Source organism: Peromyscus maniculatus, chromosome X, assembly GCF_049852395.1.
Source record: "Peromyscus maniculatus bairdii isolate BWxNUB_F1_BW_parent chromosome X, HU_Pman_BW_mat_3.1, whole genome shotgun sequence".
NCBI classification, from domain to species: domain Eukaryota; kingdom Metazoa; phylum Chordata; class Mammalia; order Rodentia; family Cricetidae; genus Peromyscus; species Peromyscus maniculatus.
Genome location: NC_134875.1, coordinates 58,550,160 through 58,571,246, shown reverse-complemented (window position 1 = coordinate 58,571,246; position 21,087 = coordinate 58,550,160). Strand labels below are relative to the sequence as shown.

General features: G+C 45.2%; 1 protein-coding gene across 3 annotated transcripts in view; it reads right to left on the bottom strand.

Annotated features, from left to right (window-relative positions):
* Window positions 1-19,156, bottom strand: part of Pcdh19 (protocadherin 19) — a 108,987-nt gene extending 89,831 nt beyond the window's left edge. For 2 of the 3 annotated variants that reach the window (XM_016004985.3, XM_016004986.3), the window contains exons 1-2: window positions 15,293-18,122; window positions 11,266-11,593 (exon numbers count right to left, since the gene is read on the bottom strand). In XM_016004985.3, coding sequence (XP_015860471.1) covers window positions 11,266-11,593; window positions 15,293-17,439 — 2,475 coding nt within the window. In that variant the 5' untranslated portion in view covers window positions 17,440-18,122. Of the gene's footprint in view, window positions 1-11,265; window positions 11,594-12,266; window positions 12,408-15,292 lie in introns of all 3 variants that reach the window. The other variant, XM_006986411.4, reaches the window with a different exon arrangement.
* Between the last annotated feature and the right edge of the window lie 1,931 nt (window positions 19,157-21,087).

The window sequence follows — 21,087 nt, the reverse complement described above, 5'->3', positions numbered from 1 at the left end:
ACTTCCTATTCTTTCCATTTCTCAGAGCTGAGTACAAGAATGGTAAAGAAAAGATGATTGCAAATATTGAGTGGCTGCTGAATGGATAGATGTTTTCAAGCCAAAATATTTTTTTTGAAAAGAGCCTAACTACAAAACAGTACTTCCATTCACTAAATTCTAGAAGCAAATCATCACAGCGGGCCAGGTTTTATCTAGAACAAGTGAGTACCCTGTAAGAGCAGGGCTCTTTAACCACTACACTACAGAGCTAAATTCATCAGTAGCAAAAGAGAGTCAATAAACAGCAGATGCTGTACAAAGGGAATGGTACACAATTGACCTGCCTCCGAAAAAACTCCTGAAAATACTTTTTCAGAGGTTTTCAGTAGAACACCACTTCCCAATTGGATATTCACTGACTCCCCCTACCCCTGAAGTAGCCACTGACTCTCTTAAGAAAAAGATTGTCTTACTGCAAACAGTGCCCCAAATCCTGCTGAATGCAATCTACCAGCCTCCAATATAGATTGGATTTAATAATTCTGGAATCAAATCCAGTTTGCAAAAAAATCTAGCTCTTTTTTTTTTTTTTTTTTTGGCTCTCAAGTAAAACCCCAAGTGCCCCATATTGATTCTGTGAGGCTAAGTTAGCCTCCTCCTATGGACTGAAATTAAAAATAACAACAACAAAAATACATTTTTATTGAATTCTGGCTCTTTGCTGATAATCTATAGCAAACAACAAAATGAGCAAAGCCAAGCTGAACTGCCTGTCATGCCAACAAATCCCACAAAGAATGACAATCGGTGAAACATATTGTTAAACATGAATTGTAGCTGAAATATTTATCTCAGCTGCAAGGTATTAAAATGTGAAAACTTTCCAAGTGGAAGCGTCAAACAATTGTATTAGAAGTTGCATAATTTGGTTAGATTGACCTCAGAACAGAATAAAAAGCTGCTTATTCCATTATGTTGGCCTTCGTTGATATAAAAGGTTATATAATTTATCAAGATACACAAAACCTTTCTCAGGAACACCTAACTTTGAAAGGAGAGCCCGCTGACTTCCAGCTTATGAATGTTTAGGTAGGGTGATAACCATAGCAGAATTTATATATACATGAATCTGTCTTCTCTGCAAAACCTCAGTTGGTCAGGCAAGAGGAGTCCATCTCTTATTTATCCTTAGAACAAGTGCATGCGAATTGAAAGAAGATGAGGACATTCGTTGCTGCCTTCATGGAAGAAATGGCATTGGACTGAAAGACATACTTGAATGATGCAAGTGTTGTGCTTGATACTCGACACCGATTGCACAGAGAACATGCTATCCTCATTGAAAAGCTAGAGTCATGCCTACAGTGTCACTAGCCATAGCTAAGCTCCTTACCCTTAATACAACCAACAAACTGGGTATTCACATCAATAAACTCAAACCTTAATGCGGTTTATGAAGCTTTGTGAAGCCCTAAAACCAATACTGCAGAAGTCCATACAATTGTCCTCAGAGATGAGATGAATGAGAGACTGGGATACACTGACCCAGTCCCTTTACATATTATTTTAGGTTTAGTATAATTTAGTATTTGTTTGACTTCTTCAAAATTCTTGATGTCTTTGATTCTGAATTCTTTACTAATAATGTTTCAAAAAAGCAAACCTTCTTTGTGAGGTTCTGAATTTTGTTTCACCTGTTTTGCTAGTATCCTTCTCCCTTATCACAGGACTGCAGATTGCTACATTATCTTCAGGGATACAGTGACTCAGGGTCAGCCACACTCTTGAAAGAAGGTACTGATGAAGTTTTCCAAGCTCAGAGAGTTAAGAGGACAAAATGTTGCAAGTTTCCAATACATTTTTGATCAGGTACCCCCAACTAGGAGAATATGTATAGTCACAAACCTTTGCAGTTCCGGATTTTTCTCCACTTGCTATGATCTCTTCTTGAGGATACCTGCTGATCAGATGTAGATCATGCAATAATACCCAGTGCCACAGCCTTGATAGCGCACCAGCTTTTAACAACTTTTCTCTGGCAAGTCACCACACAAAGCACAGTTTGTGAAAAAGCAATTTCTTTTTCTTTCCAGTTCAAGTATACCATACCACGCTTGTACTGCAATGAAGCACACCACCCTTTTCCAATTTCTGAAGAATTACCAGTAGAGGCAAAATTAAAAGGAGTGACCCAGAGGTCTAAGAACACATATCCCAACAGTAGTCTCACAAGCCATGAAGAAAATTGGGTGTTTCTTCTATTGAATTTGACATTGGTTTCTACAAAGATGTAACTACTTTACATTGTTTTGCAACTTTAAATCCCCACTATGGAAGAAAAAAATCATTATTTAATACTGATATCAACATGTTCTCTCCTAAGCTCTTAGGAATGAATGTGACCATCAGCATACTCTGTCACTTAAAAATCTGTACTTGAGAAAAAGGAAAAGCACTGATTGAGGAAGTGATCAGTACAGCAATATCACATTTGATGCCAGTGCCAGTCATATGAGTACAGTGTGCGCATGTCTTCACCACTGTCTTCCAGTAAGTCAATAAGCACTGCCTGTAGCCAAATGCAAACACCCCCTCACAGGTGTCAAACTCCAAATATTGCGGCTATAACACAGAGATTTTAGTTATTCAAACATTGCTCAAGGGTTAAACCAATGCCTGTGACTACAGGCAGTCTGCCTACTCATGCATCCTCATCAGAAATGGTTTTATAGCAAACTGCCTATACATTTGGCAGTCTAAACCAGTCAGACTTCTCCAATCCAAACCATGAGAACAAATGTGAAAGAGGAGGGTTTAAAACAAAGACAAACTCAAAAGAGACAAAAAACAGTCCTCGGGAAATAATTTCCAAGAAATAAGCATACTCACTGTGGGAAATACTTAAGCTGAGCTTCACGTGCAGCAGTGATTATTTGATAGTGTCTAACTCAGAATTCTCAATTAAAAGTCATTCCAGAAAGGCCTATCCTTGGCCTCACATTTGAGTGGTAGCATTCATTGTTTTTTTCCCATAGGCAGCTAGCAGAGGGTAAGTGAGTGGAGAAGACGGCTCTGATGATCTAAAAATCATAGATGTGTCTATGATCAGCCTAGCCCACAAAAATTACCATAAAGGCCGAGAGAAGCAAAATTTGTTCTCTACACACACACACACACACACACACACACACACACACACACACACACAGACATGCTCGCATGCACACGGAGGGAGGGAGGGAGAGAAAGGGGGAGAGAGAGAGAGAGAGAGAGAGAGAGAGAGAGAGAGAGAGAGAGAGAGAGAGAGAGAGAGAGAGATCTAAATTTTCTATTAAACTTTTCCCCCTGCCAGCTTAACTCGGGGAATCCATTTTGTTCAGAAGAACAGGCTACAATCTGAGAAGAGGTGCCCTTCATGCTCTGGAAATCAGATTTAGGCTCAAACAATCTAGAAAGCTGAGACCGCCAAGGCCAGTTACTGGTGGTGCTGAAGGAGACCAGCTTGCCACAGAACAACAGCCAGATGGGGCCCAGTGGGAGAAGCTGAAAACTGGCCACCCTGGCACTCAGAGGCTTAATGGAGCATCAGAAGACTATGCACAGGAAGACAGTGCTTAAGCATCTGACATTAAGAAACGCTGGTGCTGGTCTACTAACGCTGAGCTCAAGGAGCACACAGGCTCGACACCAAACTTGTTGTCGGTTAAAATCCTAGCCATGCACAGGTCTCAAAGGTAGCTGCTCCTAACACTTGTTTGTCAGTCTAGCAGTCTCATTTCTTTTGAAAATCCATTCTCTCCCTCCCCAAATTCTCAATTTAAACAAAAGTTATAAAGGAAGCCTTTATATTTCATATTTCAAAGTAATTTCTGGGTTCTACCTAATCCAGGAAATCCTCGCTGACCTGAGGAGCTTTTGCATCCTAGAGGGAAAAGGAATAAACTTAAGAAGAGAAGGTCAAAAGAACTAAAAACATTCCAGGCAGGTTTGTGCCATAGGCTTAGGAAGAGTATAGCTGGACTAAATTGGGGAAGCTCTACATTTTTATTTCAATTTTTTTTAATCTGTAGTAAGTAAGTTTAGACATTTGCTAAATCTACATGATATGTATCTGTCTGGTCTTGACTTTATATATTTTAACTATTACATAATTGTATTTTTAATTAAGTAAAATCCAACTAGGAATTAACCCATGAGAATTCAGGGGCTGCTGTTACCTTCCAAGGGAATAAGGAATTTGGCCCAGCTTTCAACACTTATGTAAATCTTGCCACCGTAATGAGCCTGCTTTAAGCAAACAAAATATGTAAAACTCCAGACTTACAAAGGAAATCAGTTCAAAGCTGATTGTTCATATTATATTAGGACCCTTTCCTTAAGAAGGAATCCACCATAGGTTTCTTTAAATACAGAAGGCCACCCTGGTTAGATAACAAAGGGTCTAATTTGCAAAACAAACACTGACTGTCAGCTTTTCAGGAACACACCTACCAACGGGGGTTTATCTCTAGATGCTCCTAAGAGGACGGTTGATTTTCGGTCCTGACAAAGAAGGCACTCGGAAGCTGAAGAACTATAGTCAAGCTACCTGCGGTCTGGTTTGGTCACAAATAAATGTGCCTGGGCAAGTCATTTGCTCTGGGGGGGTGGGGGAGAAGGTACTGGGTACTGAAGCTAGGGTCTCATGTATGCGCCTGAAATATATTCTTAGCCCCTTTGTTTTACTTTTTATTTTGAAAGGAGGATTCAGTGAGTCACTTAGGGTGGTCTCAGATTCACTCTGTAGGCCAGGCTTGGCTTGAACTGGAGACTTCTCTGCCTCAGGCTCCCTGGAGCTGTGATGACACAGCTGTGCCACCAAGCCCAGGGCTTTTGCCTTTTCTGGAACCACATTTTCTTGACCGAAGAGTCCCTTCTGACAACTATTCCAGGAATTCTATGGAGCTTTGTGGGGGCAGCCAAAATGTTAAGCAAACCACTAAACGAGAGCCAAAAAGGCTTCTTCATGGGAACCCAAGCTTCTGGAGCTGACAAAACCCATCTCACCAGTGACAAGACTGTTGCTCATCATCCCTCTGGGGGATCCAGGGAGGCAGAAGCACACTGGAAGCTGCTGACCCCACTAAGCAGTCGGCACAAAACTCACTCCTCATACTCAACAGGAAATGAAACTTGAAGAGCATTTCCCTCTACAAACAACTGACCCTCTGGGACTTTCACTTCAAACCTCTCAATTGTTTGAAGTAAATGAAGCAAGCACACATTAAAGGCCGGCCAGTCACATGTCAAGATCTCCAGCCTCTTCTCCATGGGGGAAATGGCTGCTCCAGCACCAGCCTCCCACCTCTCAGACACAGAACTCTTCCACAGATGCCTTTATTTATCCACATCTGAGACACTATCCAACCAAGCCTGGCCTCCCCTAAGCCATGGAAGCTAAGACTCATAAGCAGAGGGGTCAACATCTGAAAGTCCAAGCAGGTTCCTCAGCTCTAAGGCGGCCCCATAAATGAAAGATTCTATCTAGTTTTGCCAGTAGGTAACGCCATCTTTTTTCATTCCTCTAACTCCTGGTAAGCTATCATCTACATGCCCAGTTTCAACATCTCGGTACCATATATGGACTCAACAGTAGATCCAGGCAAGTTTAGGAAGGAAATGGGACAGCCCTTTCACTTTGCAAGTCTGACTAACAGAAGAAAAGCAGGTTGGGCCACAATGGTCCTGAGATAAGAGGAATTCCAAAGCCCCAGAGCTTTCTCTGGAAAATGTCCTGCCTCCAGACCCCTGGGGAGAAAAATCTCAGGATCATTAGCAAGCACTCTGGCTAAGCTCAACTTCAGTGAAGGTGTACAGGGAGAGAGATGATCTCTCAGGTAACCAGTTAATTGCCAATAAGGAATGATAATAATAAATTAGCAAATACTAATGTAAACTAACTCAGTTCTGCAGCAGTTGCGTGGAGACGACAGAGGAACAGTTTATTCTGGAACACATCTTGCTAGCTGCTGCCCTCTGGGAAACGCACTGCCTCAGCTAGATGTGAACCAGGCCAGTAAACATACAGTAGGCAATGGGTGGCCCAAGAATATCCACTGGTAGAAGCAGAGCCCTGGAGTTTTGAAGAAAGCCAAAGGCTTTGTGGGGATGCATTGTTTCCCACTGCTTCATCCTGTAGCCTCGGGATTTCTGTTGACCTTTGACTTCAATGAATCCAAGATCCCATAACAAGGAAACGTTTTTGAAAAACTAAAGCTCACTGGAGGAAAGGTTTCTTGGTTTGCTTTAACTGCATGTAAAACTGTGTGGTATCCAGACTATACAAACTAGCTTCATAAGATTTACTAGGTTATCACTTTTCTGGATCTGCTGTCTGTCTAAATGGCTTGTGGTTATCCATAGCCCCAAATTTTTCTCAACTCATTGCAAATCCCTAACTTCTTTGTTTTAAGGAACAAAGCATGCTGAGATATTTCTTTCATTTTTTTCCAATGTTTCTTCAAGGCCTAAATGATGTTTTATTTTCTGTATTTTCTATAACGTAGCCATGCATTCAAACATTTTTGCAGAGTAACTGGAAGCGTTCATTCCCGCCTGTCACACAGATCCTTGTTCTGCAGATTCTTCCTCTGCTACATTACTGCTTGTAGAGCTGCACAAACAACTTGAGTAAAGCAAGCAAGCACACACACACACACACACACACACACACACACACACAATTTTGATGCTTCACATCAAAGGTGCTACATTTTGCCAGCAAAGAGTTTCAACCTAAAACACAAGGAGAAAAATTCAAGATTGAGAGTAAATCAAAACAGAATTCTTCTGCATCTATGTGGAAGCTTTGGCAGTTGCTGTCTACTATCCACCAGGCAGAATTGTCTTCTCCAAATCATTCAGTATCAGAAACTCAAATATTAACAAGTCTCACAAAGGTTAAATATGTTTGGACCACTTCACCCATCCTGAAAGTCAAAGGAGACAGACTCTACCCAAATCTCCATTCTTCATAGGAAAAACATGAGTTCTATTTGCTCCCTCTAATGACCAGAACCCCTACTGCCCAAAAGAGCAATACAAAAATGTTAATGTGCAAAGGAAAAACATTTTCTGGAAGCCAGAAGCACTCACTATTCATGCTTCCATTAACAAAACATCAGAAGAAAAAACATGGCACACTATGGGATTCACAGAACAAATTCAGATATTTTCAGAAAAATATTAGCAAACTAACAAACCTAATATCTTTCTTCTTTATCAACCTCCTTTCTTTTTCTTCCGTCTTACACACACACACACACACACACACACACACACACACACACACACACACCTCATTTTCACATAAAGTCTATAAACTAAATAAACTAGAATGCCAAGGAATGTGAATCTCACCTTCCAAGTTAAAATATTTAAAATGTGCACAGCATCACTAATTCTAAAAAAAGCCTTCTGCAAACAGCACAGACACCTTCCACTTTACCCCGTCGTATGTGTATACAAAACCATAAAATTGCCACAGCTGGCATCCCAAGCAACAGCAAAGGACAGGAAAATATTCCCATCCAGTTCCACAGGAGACTATCTATACAGCACTAGAAGCTAAGTTCCAATTCTCTAGACCAGTGCTCCACTCCCTTTACCTAACCTACCAAAGCACGTTCAAAGTCCTGTTTCCATGTTCTTAGACCTGACAGTGTTCAAAGGTAACTAGGTTTATGGATGAAAAAGTCACCCTCAGGGCAAAGGGTCATTAGCAGAGCATCTGGCTAACATGTACATAGCTCTTGGTTTGAGCCCCATCACCCAAACAAAAGCCATCTTCAATTCAGCACCAAGCCGAGATAGTGCAGCAGCAAATTTGCATAAAAATACTATCATCAGCCTTGCCTTGGAAGGAGAAGTACTAAGTAGCATACAAGAGAACAGGTGGTCGGTCAAAAGCTATCTTTTTGTTGCCTGCTTGGCAGTTGAATCCTTTGAGTGATCTTGGCTCCCCCGCTGAACTGAACATTCTGCGGGAGGGCAGCAGTTTCTTTCCTCTTACATGTATTTGGAATATCCAAGCTACCTGTTACATATAGCTAGGGACTCTGGGCATTAGAAAAACACTTAGTGATTTGGTTTAACGCAGTGGCGATCCATTTCAAAGTTCAGTGGAGTGGAAGCAGCAAGGTGCAAGCACAGTAGTTCTGAGTCTACTCACTTGTCTAATTACTATTTCCAATAAGCCCTATCACCATACAAATAGTAAAGGGAGTGTGTGCCATAAAAGGCAACACAGCAGAAGAATCGAATATGCAGTCACCTTTGGTCCCAATCTGACAAGTAAGAATGTCACATATGCTTAGGAAAGGCACATTATCCAGAATTGAAACTGTATTATTTGTCCGTCTCTCTTAAGCTGTCTGATGTCAAAGATCAAGTGTTTTAACTTTGCATCACTAGCAAACAGCAGATACAATATTTGGCACAGTCCAACCATGCAATAAATGCTAGTTGCTTGAGCTAATGAGCAAACAAAAAATGGTTTCATGAAATAATATAAAGGATAATTTTAATGTAATGACTTAAGAATCATCTATTTACTACATCATAGCACTTATCATTCAGTACTATAATTGCTTCATAAATGAATTGTTTTTTGGATGAATTAGTTAACTAATGAGGAAAGTATAAAGGTAGGATATACATCAGAACATTATTATTCTAGGAATCCCACTGCACAATATAGTAACATTTAACGTCCCATATTGCAAACCACCTGTTTATATGCTGGCCTCACTAGAAAGTGCATTCATTGCATTCATTGTTGTTTTGGGCTTGGTTTGGTTTGGTTTTTTGTCTCTGGAACTACAGACCCTACAGCAGTACCTTAAAAGGAACGTACACTCAACAAATATCAGCTGAATAAATGCACTGATCATTCCTGTTCTTCCAGTCAATGTTCAGTGGCTTCTAGTTTGAAAGAAAAGGACAAGTGTCGTTTTCCCTATTCAAAACTTCATGCTGGATACAGGTTAAATATCATGGTGGATGCTTAGCTATGAACTCTCCAGGACTATATACTGGAAATACACATGTAACCTCAGCCTAACCCTGCATACCAATTTTGCTGGACAAAGAGGATATCAGTGAAACAATCAGAACTGAGACTTTAGCTTTCTGAAATGCTTTGTTTTATCCTGCCCTTAGGATAAATGCAAAAAGGACGCCAAGATACTAGGTGAATCAAGAAATCATAGTTACTAACTCCTGCTTCTTCCACATATTCAATAGACATCACAGCTCCCTTTTCTTAGGAACTTGAATTGATTGCAAAATGATCACTAAATCTTCAGGATTCAATACTTTTTTGTCCATTTCCCAGAGCAATAGCAAACCAGCAATGGAATACACAATAGTAGCACTTTTCATCTTCATTGTTCAATGATCACTACAAATCAATGGTCTGCTTACACCACCTTGCAGGTATTATCTACACAGAGCCAGCCTAAATTCCTATTTGGTTATAAGAGCCTGGAGAGACATACTCAAGTGAATAGCTCGTTGCCAATGGTGATTCTCTAATTTTCAAGTAAAAAAGAAATTTTTAGAGATATCTATGAATCATACACACTCCTTACAATTCATAATGTTTTATTTCTCCTTGGAAAAACTTTCAATAACAGATGTGCCCACTTTTTTAGATGAGGAAACAGAGGTTCAGAGAGGTTCCACAGTAAAAGGTGACTCCAGGATTCAAAACCATGCTCTGTTTGATTCTACTACAAACCCTTATCTCTCAATCACTGACTGAATTATTAGTGGCCCACAGCATCTCTCCAAGCAGTCTATGGTTAAGGCACTAGCAGTATTAAGGGTCATTAATACTTAGAAGTAAGTTTATGTGAAATAATACTAGACTTTCAATAACTCTTTGTTTATGGAGTTAGGTATTTTAAATGCTGGTGCTTTTGTTAACAGTGGAATATTATGAGTTGCTCATTAAAAATACTGCTTTTCCATGCTATTAATTCTAGTAGGAATTATTTTCCAGAAACTAGGAGACAACAATGTAACAGTGTAAATGGTCCTAAGCACCCTTTGCCCTACAAAACTGATAAAAAAAAAAAAAAAAACACTAAGTCCATTTTATGTTCACATGATTGCTTAGGTATGTCGGTGTGAATCATTTCTAAAGGCAGAAAGTACCACTCAAACACTAAGAAGTACAAAGCAAGGTGATGTACTCCTCCCGTTCTGTGTGATCTTCTCTCTGAGTCTGAACAAGTTCCTCAGCATCTCTGAACCTTTGTTTCATCTTCCATCAAAGAGAAATATATCAAGATATCTGATTGTGGGTTCCTAATAAGATGATGTTTGTAAAGATACACTGAAAAACTGTTGAAGTGTTCTTGAAATCTACAAAATAGCTTTTGTAGTGACCTGAAAGAGAGCATGTCTCCCAGTGTGTCAACTTTCTAACCAAAGAGGGATTTAAGCAATTCACAGAAAATGAACCCAGTTTAAGGACTTGATTTTAGCCTTCTACTCGATCCCCCTCCTGCTGCCCCTTCCACCATCACTGGTTTATCACCCTACTCTCCCAAAATATTTCCATAACCAATAAACATTTGACCATATTGCGTTGTTAAAAACTCCTCCATGAAAACACCCAAACTGAAGAGAAACAGTTCATTCAAATTCATGGCTACTTCATACAATATTCATATTAGTGACAGTTTCAACATCCTCAACTGTCAAACGTTATTACCAGAACTGCTAAGAAACAGCAATCTGACTTTTTAAATTTGATTGCTTGCATCCTTTTAACCAGAGTTCAGAAAGATGGTAGAGCACAGGAGTATGAGAAGAAAACGGCAAAGCTGGGAGTGGCTTTAGGACTCTGAACCACGAGAGGAAACTGGAATTGAAGCATTACAGGGCTTCCATCATTTTCAACACTGCTTGGCGACCCAAAACTGCTTCAGTCTCCAAGCTGGTACCACTGGCTTTTGAGCGTGCATGTCTGCAACAGGTGGAGCAAGCTTTTGCTGTGCTGGGACATTATGAAGGCATGTCAAGGCTCAGATTATTTGAGTTCAGACTCCCAACACCACCCCCTAACAAAAGCCCTTTATGTTAAATCACTCTTTGTCCCAAAAGGCGCTATTAGCAAATACTGAGTATGGGAATGGGCTTAGACAGGTGGTATGCCTCCAGAATGGCCCATGGTAGAACAACCAGCTTCAGAAGGAGATCTTGGAAGACCTCACAAAACTACTTAGCCGCACTCACCTCAGGCAGGGGCACACCATTGATGATCAGATCTGGCTGCTGAGGGCCCTGGCTGTTGAAGGAGTGGTGGTAGATGTGGTTGGCAGTGGTGTTGCGGGTATTCTGGTTCTCCACGTTCAGGAAAGTGCTCTCAGAGCGTCGGCAGCCTAGGGGCAGTGTCTGCTGGTGGTAGTCGAAATAGTTGAGGGACGAAGTAAGGGAGGAGCAACTGACAACATTCATCTTGTCTGTCTCCTCCACATCCCGAGGTACAAGGCGGATGTCATTCTTACTAATTTTTTTCTTCTTACTTGATTTCTTTTGATGCCCATAGGAGTATTCAGCGATTCTATGTGACAGAAAAGGCAGCACGAATAGATAACACCTTCTCAGACCATATACTGATGAATAAACATTAAGCACCCCAGAGGGTTGCACCCCATCTCTGCTCCAGCTCCTTATTCTGGCGCATTACATCATCGGGTTTCTCCCTGTGCTTTTTGCATGCGAAAACAAGCTGAGGGCCATGAAGTCTTCATATTACATACTAACCTCCCACCACCCCTCCTAAAGAAATTTTCATACTTTAGATTTGGAATTTTTCATTGTGGGTGGCCAGTGAGCAGGGGTGGGGGATGGGGAAAGTTGAGCCTATGGGAGAGAGCATGAAGATGCTCAAATCTGAAGCTTCCCTGGAACCCAAAGGACATACTGGGTGAAGTAAAGAGTAAGTGCCAATTAACATAAAAGGAGATAGAGGGAAGTAAGAAAAGCCCTCGCCACTGCCTCCAAGAATTTGTAGTGTGGCAAACACCATGGATCAGCTTCCTCTTTGATTAAAGTGATCACTTTTAGATGAGGGTAGAGGTTCAGACCCTGTCCTCCAACAGCTCCTAGCTCTGCTCATCCACACCCTCCTCCCTGCCTTAGCCCAGCTCCCTTCTACTTTCCACCCTTCCCCCTCCTCTCCTAGAGAAATCTGATAGCCAAACCCATTTGAATGAGGGGAAATGCCTTTTTACCTCTTTCCCCTTAGGCTCACTTTCTCCTCTGCCTTTTTGTCTTGCTCCTCGCTAATGGGAGAAACCGAGATGCAATGCAGACACTTGCTGTTTTGTCCTTTTATAAAACAGCCGAGGAGACAAGTGATGGTTAAACAATTACTGCAAAGGAATTTAAAGGTTAGTGCATTCAGCATCCTTCTCCATTCAGGTGTACCTACAAGCAGCTGTGCTGCAACTGGAACATAAAAAGCTCAATTTAATTAACAGTGACACAGATCCAGGAACGTGCACCAAAGACACCAAGCATTAAGAGACTTGTCAAAAGAAATACATTAAAACGTAGCCAGATTCTCAATGTCATGTATTACTTTGCACATAATGAATTCAGCTTATTGTTTGAGAATTCAATCTCTAAGCAATAATCACCAAAACAATAAGGTTAATAAATAATACAGGTTGAACTTTACAAGGGAAAGAGTGTGTCTTGTATTCTCACTCCACAAAGCTAATTGTCAGAATATATATATAAAAAAGGGAGCCCAATTCAGTCAGCAATTGCAGATCATGTCACAAGTCTCATAAATGAATGCATTTCAGGAAGAGATCCTGCAGGAGCAAAGAACTAGACACCTCTGCCTAGTCACATACATAGAAAGATGGGCTCCTGAACTTTAGGATTCTAAGAAGTCTGAGCAGATGGGGAGTTTGCGTATCTACTCATATCTACCAAAGCAAATTATTACTCTGTCCCTGGGATCTACCTAGAGCTAAGCAATTTATTTCATCTCACCCTTTTGCTCTCTGCCAAGTCTGACTTGAAATGATGGCAAATTGATGATACAGAGGATGAGGAACAGATAAAAATCCCCCAAACCAAGGGACTAGGGTTACATTTCTTTTCTAATCTGTTTACTGAATCAATGGGAAGTTCTAATCATTTTGTTTACCCATGATGGGTAAGTTTGGCAATGCCCCATCCAATTATTCAGCTGAGGCATTCATTGCACAGCCCATTCTGTATTGACCAATTATTTAATTAAACTGTACTTCATTAATCGCAAGCCATAGCAGTGAAGAGTACTTAACAAAATCCACATTTGGGTGAAGTTGGAGAGCACTGAGATTTGCACTTTTTCCCCCAATTCAAATGCTCTCTTCCTTGTTTAATGATCTCCCTGGCAAGCTCTCAGAAAGAGCTCTTACTTCTAGTCATATATCACCAAGAAGTGGCAAAGCCTTCAATATCTTTATTCCAAGCTGATTTCTTTTTCATCGTAGGTAGGGTCTTATGCATTTACTTTATCCTGAGAAAATGGCTTAAAAAGAGTCCCCTCTATCATTATCTCCATATAAATAAAATTTTATTGACCCTGCATTTTTCTCCTATAAAAATCGCCATTGGCAGTCACAGGTTTCAAAGGTAAGAGCACTATTAATTTCCATTTCTTCCATCTGAAGTGACTTGGTACTGAAGGAAAGAAAAGTCACGGCCATCTCACTAGTAACAGGATTAAAGCATTTATGAGGCATTGCAGCTGCTCTTTTATGGCACCTGATTGATATTCATGTGTGGTTAGCATTTGTCTACTAACTTGTGTAATGCAGAGAATAGTAAAAGGGAAACAATAATTGCATGGCTGTTACATATTCAGGGAGCTCGGATTCACAGAAGTGTGTATTTCAGATGGTGTCAGATACAAATCGGACCTACAGGAACATATTTTGACTGATTAACATGCAAGCACAGATGGCACAAGATACAGTGGATGTGTAGGTGTGTTGAAAGCACACACAAGCACACACACCTTGGCTGGAAATAGCAGCACCATTCATTTTCAGCAAAGTAAAGAAAATAAAAAAAACTTTTTTCAACTGTTTCGATGAGACACTGCTGGAAAAAATTATATGCATTATCCTAAGAAGGATTCTAGAAATTCTTAGACTTATTTCTTCTATCAAATTGCAAGAAGTTTTCAACAAGAACCTCTAATATGTTAATCAAGACTTTAAAAAATATTACATCACATGCTATTCAAGTTTTTACATTTCTCTCCTCTCTTCTTTTTCCTCTGCTCTTGTTTTCCTACCCACACACACATCCCACTCACACTTCAGAGAAACTGTAACACAATAGCCCATAGTGACATCCACTGGTAGCGACCAGATCTTAATGCCACAGCACAGTTCCACATTAGAGGAAAGCATAGCCAACTCCAGAAAGATTGCTATTTTACAGAAACATCTGGATGCAAACTCTTGTCTCTCATTGGGATGTTTGGTCTTCACACACCAACCAAGCAGATATTTGAAAACATACAGATGCCTGACAGAATTTCACTTTGTATAGCCAGATGTCTGGGGACTAGATACAAAACAAGCCAAGAATACACTAAAACCCACTAATGACCTGCTTCCCCACACACTGCTTTCTCTCTTCCTCCTACTCTCTGTTTCCCATCATAAACTCACTCCCCAGCTCTCTCTTGAGTATAACCCTACAGCAGGACAAGGCAGCTGTCAGTACTCCATCTCCTTTCAGCTATTGTCTGCAAAACATTGTGCTCCAGGAAAATCAAGCCCTCAAATCACCATACATAGAACTTTAGCTAAAAATACAAAAATCTTTCTCTCTGTAGCTCTCCCTCCCTCTTCTCCCTCCCTTTTCTTCCTCCCTTTCTCCTCTCCCTCCCTCCCTCCTCTCTCACTCTCTGATTCTCCCTCCCTCCACCTCTCTCATTTTTTCTACCTTAACTTCATTGGAGACAGCTGTGCAAATTTTAAAATGATAATTGCTTTTCTGCTCATCATCATTATGTGACAGAATCCATTCAAACAGTAAATGATTGTCTTCCAGCAAATTGTCAGATCAAAAGAATTGATCAACTTGGACTGTCACAAACTTTTCACCCTCCACAAAGAAGCACTGTGAGTATGCTGCATGCATTTAAGTGGGAAACAAAAGCACTGAGGGTTTTACACAGACACAAATACACACACCTTACTCATTCAAAACACAGAAGAAAAGAAAGAAAAGTTAGCTCTACCTGCAGTTATAGGTCCGGATCTCTTTGTTGTCTCGCTTGCACTTGATTGCCACGAATATCATAGTGACAAAGAGGATGCCGGCAATGGAGCCCAGAGCGATAATGAAAATCAGGGATAAGTTCACAGACCCCATTGACTCTTGGGCATCAAGAGCTGGGGACAGGTAGATTAGGACAAGGGCAGAGGCAGAAAGAGACGTCTTGCCATGGTCATGGGCCACCACTATCAGCTCATAGGAAGCCTTGGAATTCTCATTAAAGGTGCGAGTGGTTCTGATTTCTCCGTTGATCTGGTCTATTTCGAAGAAACCGCGGTCACCTTCTGTCATGTCATAGGTGACTCGGCCATTTTCGCCCTCATCATAATCGTCTGCCTTAACTATAGTCACTAAGTAGCCTATGCCGGCGTTTCGAGGAATATAGACCTCAGCAGTGCCATTGATCAGGGGTGGGGCAGTGATGACTGGGGTATTGTCATTGACGTCGAGGATAATGACCCTCACCGTGGCGTTGCTTTGCAGCGAGGGCAAGCCGCCATCCTTGGCCAGCACCTTGAATTCAAATGCCTTGGTCTGTTCATGGTTGAAGGATCGTAGCGCATAGATATCACCAGAGTTGGGATTGATTGAGACATAGGTGAAGACGGGCATGTCTCGCACCTGTGATGGCACAATTTGGTAGGAGACACTACCATTGAGACCCAAGTCGGGGTCGCGGGCAGAGACAGAGAGCAGATAGGCGCCAGGAGTGTTGTTCTCCTGTACAATGACTTGATAGTAAGGCTTGGAGAAGTGTGGGTGGTTGTCATTCTCATCAGTGATGCGCACAATAAAGGACTTGGCACTTTGCAGCATAGGCACACCGCTGTCTCGAGCCTGAATCGTAAGATTGTACTGGTCGTGCTGCTCACGATCTAGCCGTCCATCAACAAGGATAGTGGAGAAGCTCTCATACTCCTGCAGCCGAAAGGGGACATTGCCCAGCAAGCGGCACTGCACACGTCCATTGAGACCTGAGTCGCGATCAGACACCCGAACCAGGGCAATCACGTAGCCCGGGGGGGCGCTCTCGCTCACCTCCACAAGCTCGCTATTGACCGATAGTAGGTTGATAATTGGCGGGTTGTCATTAGTGTCTAGTATGCTGACGGTGACTTTGCAGTGTGCAGGGATAGAGTTGGGCCCCAGGTCCTTGGCTTGCACATCCAGCTCGTACACGTGTCCTTCTTCGTAGTCTAGCGCACCGGTGACAGTGACTAGGCCGCTGTGTGGGTCAATTTGGAAGAGTTCGCGTGTGCGATCATTGACATAGCCGTAGAAGGAGTAGACCACCTGGCCATTGGTGCCCTCATCTGGGTCGCTGGCATTCAGGCGGATGACGGGTGTATTGGGAGGTGAGTTCTCAGGCACGCTCACTGAGTAGGTGGACTCTCCAAACACCGGGTTGTTGTCATTAGAGTCAGTCACCTTGATGCTGAGGCCAACTGTGCCCAAGTGTGGTGGGTCACCTCCGTCGAGTGCTGTGATGCGAAAGCTGTAGTGTGACTGTGTTTCGCGGTCCAGGCTCTTCTCCACCACGAGTTCAGCAAAGCGTGAACCGTCACCCCGCGTCTTTATCTCCAGGCCAAACAGCTCGTTGGGTGTGAGCTCATAGGTCTGCACACCAAAGCTGCCCGAGTCCGGATCATAAGCGCTGTCCAGTGGGATGCGCGTACCGGGACTGGCTGCCTCAGAGATTTCTAGCTCAATCTGTGCGGCCGGGAAACTGGGAGCATTGTCGTTCAGGTCCTTGATCTCCACCTTAATCACACAGATCTCCATTGAGCTGGACATGACCTCTAGCGAGATGATGCACTTGGGGCTCTGGCGGCACAGCAGGTCTCGGTCAATCTTCTGCTTGGTGACCAACAGACCTGAGCTGGGGTTGATGTCCACCAGGTGCGGAGCTGAGTTGGACACCACGCGGAACGCAGAAGCCTGCCGCGTATCCATCGCGAAGCCTGCCTCCCGCGCGTCCTTGGCCACGTTAGCGATCACTGTCCCGGCGCGCTGTTCCTCTTCTACCGAGTATTTGAGGTTAATCAGGGCTGCCGCCTGTGTCCACAGTACCGCCAGCAGCAGTAGCACCGGCAGCAGGAGAGACTCCATGGCTGCGCGGGGCTCTGCCTGGCCTCGCCTCTCCACACCCCTCCGAGACCGACGCCGCCGGCGCTCCAGCTTCCCGCCGGCTCGGGCCGCCTGTTGCGCGCGCCCCGGGGGCCCGGAGGCCGCGGGAGGAGTCCCGCCCAGGGCGGCCCGGCGGCGCGCAGGATGAACCTGCGCGGGCTCCAATGCTGAGGTTGCAGTGGACTCGGCGGGGGCTTTCTGGGGGTCCGGGGGCTCCGTGGGGCCGAGGGAGCGCCGCGCGGCCCCGAGCCCCCTCCCTCCAGCCCGGCTACTCAGTTTTCCCCCTTTAAAGTTAGCCAGGCGCGACTGGCCGCAGCGGCGCAGGGCTGCGGATCGAGTGGCGCTTGCACGCCCCAGACGGCCACAAGCTGCAGAGTCCAGACTGTACTTGGGGCGCGGACGCCTAAGGCTGTGAGAGCTCAGCCTTTCAGGCACTGGCCGACCAGCCGCAGCGCACCGGCACTGGGGCAGGCGAGCGCGTAGTCTGTGCACCTGGCATGCGCAAGGACCTCCCCCCAGCGCGCCCAGCTCACTGCGGAGGGAGCTCCCGCCCGGTACGCGCCCTCCGGGCTCCGGGGGGGCCACTCTGGCCTCTTCGAGGCCTGTTGGGGAGAAAAGGGGGGATCGTAGGCAGAAGTCTGAGTTGCTGACAAGATCCTTGGGCGCCTAGGGATCTGGCTGAGCTGGAGGGCTGTCCCGGGGCGGGCAGAGGAAGGGGGAAGGGAGAGATGCTAGAGCACTGTCCCTGGCGCTGAGGTTGGAGTCCGAGGGCGTGGGGGGCGCGACTGCCCGGGATCCGAGGTGGGCACAGGGCTCCTCCCACAGAGCGGTTGAGGGGCTGCGGGCGTTTATATCTCGGAAATCAAAGTTACCAACGCAGCCCAGGCCTCCGCCTCAAGTTTATGAAAATGGGAAGATGGCAATTTGTCCAAAAAAAAATCAAAGTCCTGCTCTTTCCAATTGCCCTGGGGGGAGGGTACAGGGAATGAGAAGGTGAGGAAAGGAAGCTACTACAATACCGGCCAGGAGAGGCGGGACTGCAGCTGCGGGCACCCGGGGTTCTTCGGCTTCCCGGGTTTGGGCTGGGGTGTCGCTCCAAGGACCGCCGCCGCCGCAGCCGCCGCCGCCGCCTCCGCTGCTGCTGCCGCCGCCGCCAAAGGAAGCCCTCCTTAGTTCAGTTGCATGTCGCTGGGGTCCGCCTCGGCAGCTGCCAGGGTCGACGGTTTCTGTCGCCTCCAAAGTTTACTTGCGGGAGCGTCTGGATCCCATCCTCCAGGAGAAGCACCGTCCGTCTGCCCTGCTTAGGGCTTCCTCCCTCCCTGGCGCTCGCGCGCTAGGGAGGTCTGTCTCTCTCAGTCGGGCTGTGCGTGGATGTGCCAAAGGGAGGAAGAGTGAGTGTGTGGATGGGAAGTGTGAGTGTGGAGTATGAGAGAGCAGGAAGAAATAGGACTGGGGTGGGAGGTTTCGGGATCTCAGATGAATCGGCTCAGCTGGAATGCCAGAGAGGACAGCGCACCGACGGCCCGCGAGGGGCTAAGGGAGTGGATGCCGGGCCCCCCCGGGCAAGCCAGGCATGGTGAACGGTAGCTGGTGCTGCCGTCTGCGCCGGCTCGTCCGTCTCCCCTCTGAGCAAGCCGCCGCCGCTACTGCTGCTGTTGCTGCTCCTCCTCCCGCTGCCGCAAACTACTGGCCACGGAGTCTGGAGAGAGCCAGAGAGAGCCGGAGCTGCCGAGCGGGGCTACGCCAGGCACTAGCCAATCAGCGCGCCGCCCAGCGGGCTCCGGTCTTGGGGCGGGACCAAGGCACGACGGGGGGAGGCGGGGAGGCGGGGCCAAGCGGAAACTTACACACCGGCCGGATCGAGTAGAGTACCCTGCCCTGCAGAGCCCTTGCGGGAGTCGGCGGGGGGGCCTGACTGACACGGGACAAGCAGAGTTAGGAAGGGAGGGTGGGCCGGACTTGAGGTGTGCTGCCATTGATGCTGAGTCCACATAGGAACTGAGCGTCTCTTGCATCTCTTGTTTGCAGAGATTACAGAAAAAAAGATGAGGGTTTGAATTTCTTGCTGTTTATCTCCCTCACGTATCTTTCTGTCTTAAATGCAACATTCTCTGTCCTCTGTCTCTCTTTCTCTCTCCTTTGTCTCACCGTTCTGCATTTCTGTTTCTGTTTTCTCTTATTCTCTGGTAGTGGAAAAAAGAGGAGCAAGCGCCCCCGCGATGGTCATTCATCAAGCTTTTGGCCAGTGTGTCTTCACTTTTGGCAAGAGCAAGGCCGCCATCCAACCAAACCATTATCCCTATCCCTCCTCACTGGGAAGATGCTGCACTCTCCGGAACACCCCAACACACACACACACACACACACACACACACACACACACACACACACACGAGAGAGAGAGAGAGAGAGAGAGAGAGAGAGAGAGAGAGAGAGAGAGAGAGAGAGAGAGAGAGAGAGAGAGAGAGAGAGAGAGAGAGAGAGAGACTGGGGACTGGGTTGTTGGTCCGGTCTGACTCAGGTCTCTACTTAATCAAATTGGATCTGTGGCTCAAAGAATGAGCCTCCAAGGGCTCTGGATACATTTTCTCACCCCTCACCCAACCCTGTCGGATAATTTAGCTCCCTATAAATAAACTACGTTTGAGAAATCCAGCGGAGCGGACGCCGCCGTGCCGCGCCGCACCGCGCCAGGAGAGCCTGGATCCGGATAGAAGCTGTGGAGTGGGCGCGCCGTCAGCCAAGGTCCCTGGCAGCTGTGAGCGGGCGCTGGTGTGGTGGGCGCTCAGCCTTCCCTGGGGGCCTGGTCTCTCCGGGGGTTGCCAGTTCCCCTTGGGCGGCGGTGGCAGCTGCGGTGTGTGCCAGTGCTGGGAAACGGGAGGGCGGTGTGGCCGGGGTTGACATGAAGCTTAGGCTGCCTTCTGAACCAAAGGCACACTAGAGACAGAGGGGGACTCCTCCCCTCTCAAATCTAAGGCTCTTAATTAAGATCGCGAACTGAAAAAAGCGTCTTCGACGAACAATTTTTTCCTGTTTTTTTAGAATTACAGTTTAAGGATGGGGAACAGCTTCTGAATTCACAATTCTTGGAAAAGCAAACCTTCCTTCTGAGTTAGTAGTCTCTATTATTTGAGAGTCTCGGTTGAACAAACTCATAATTAGCTCAGCTACTTTGGCCCGAACCTATGGGCTCAAAATAAGACTCGCTTCTGCCCTTTAAAAAACATTAAACAAGAAAAGGAAAAACGCATTTGGACCCATAATGGATTTTTTTTTTTTCAAAACTGCCATCTTCTTTCCGAGAGCAACCCAGCTGCTTAAAAGAATATATCATCCAAAAGGAGCTAGTTTAGCAGCTTTTACCTTGTCGTGGGGAGGGGGAGGACAGCTTCCTCCCACAAAAAGGAATTATTTTGGCAGTGAGGTTGAGACCGGACCCACTGAAAGTGTAGCCAAGGCCAAGGGGAAAGCGCCCGATCGCTTGCCTCGTGGGGGGTTGCTTCACATTACAATGTAATTCAGCCCAGAACATCAGAGAGAAAGTCGAGGCATCTGCAGTGAGAATCATTTCATTTTGATCATTTAGAGCTGCGGGTAGACGGCTGAGAGGGTGGCTTCAGGGAGTCCGGT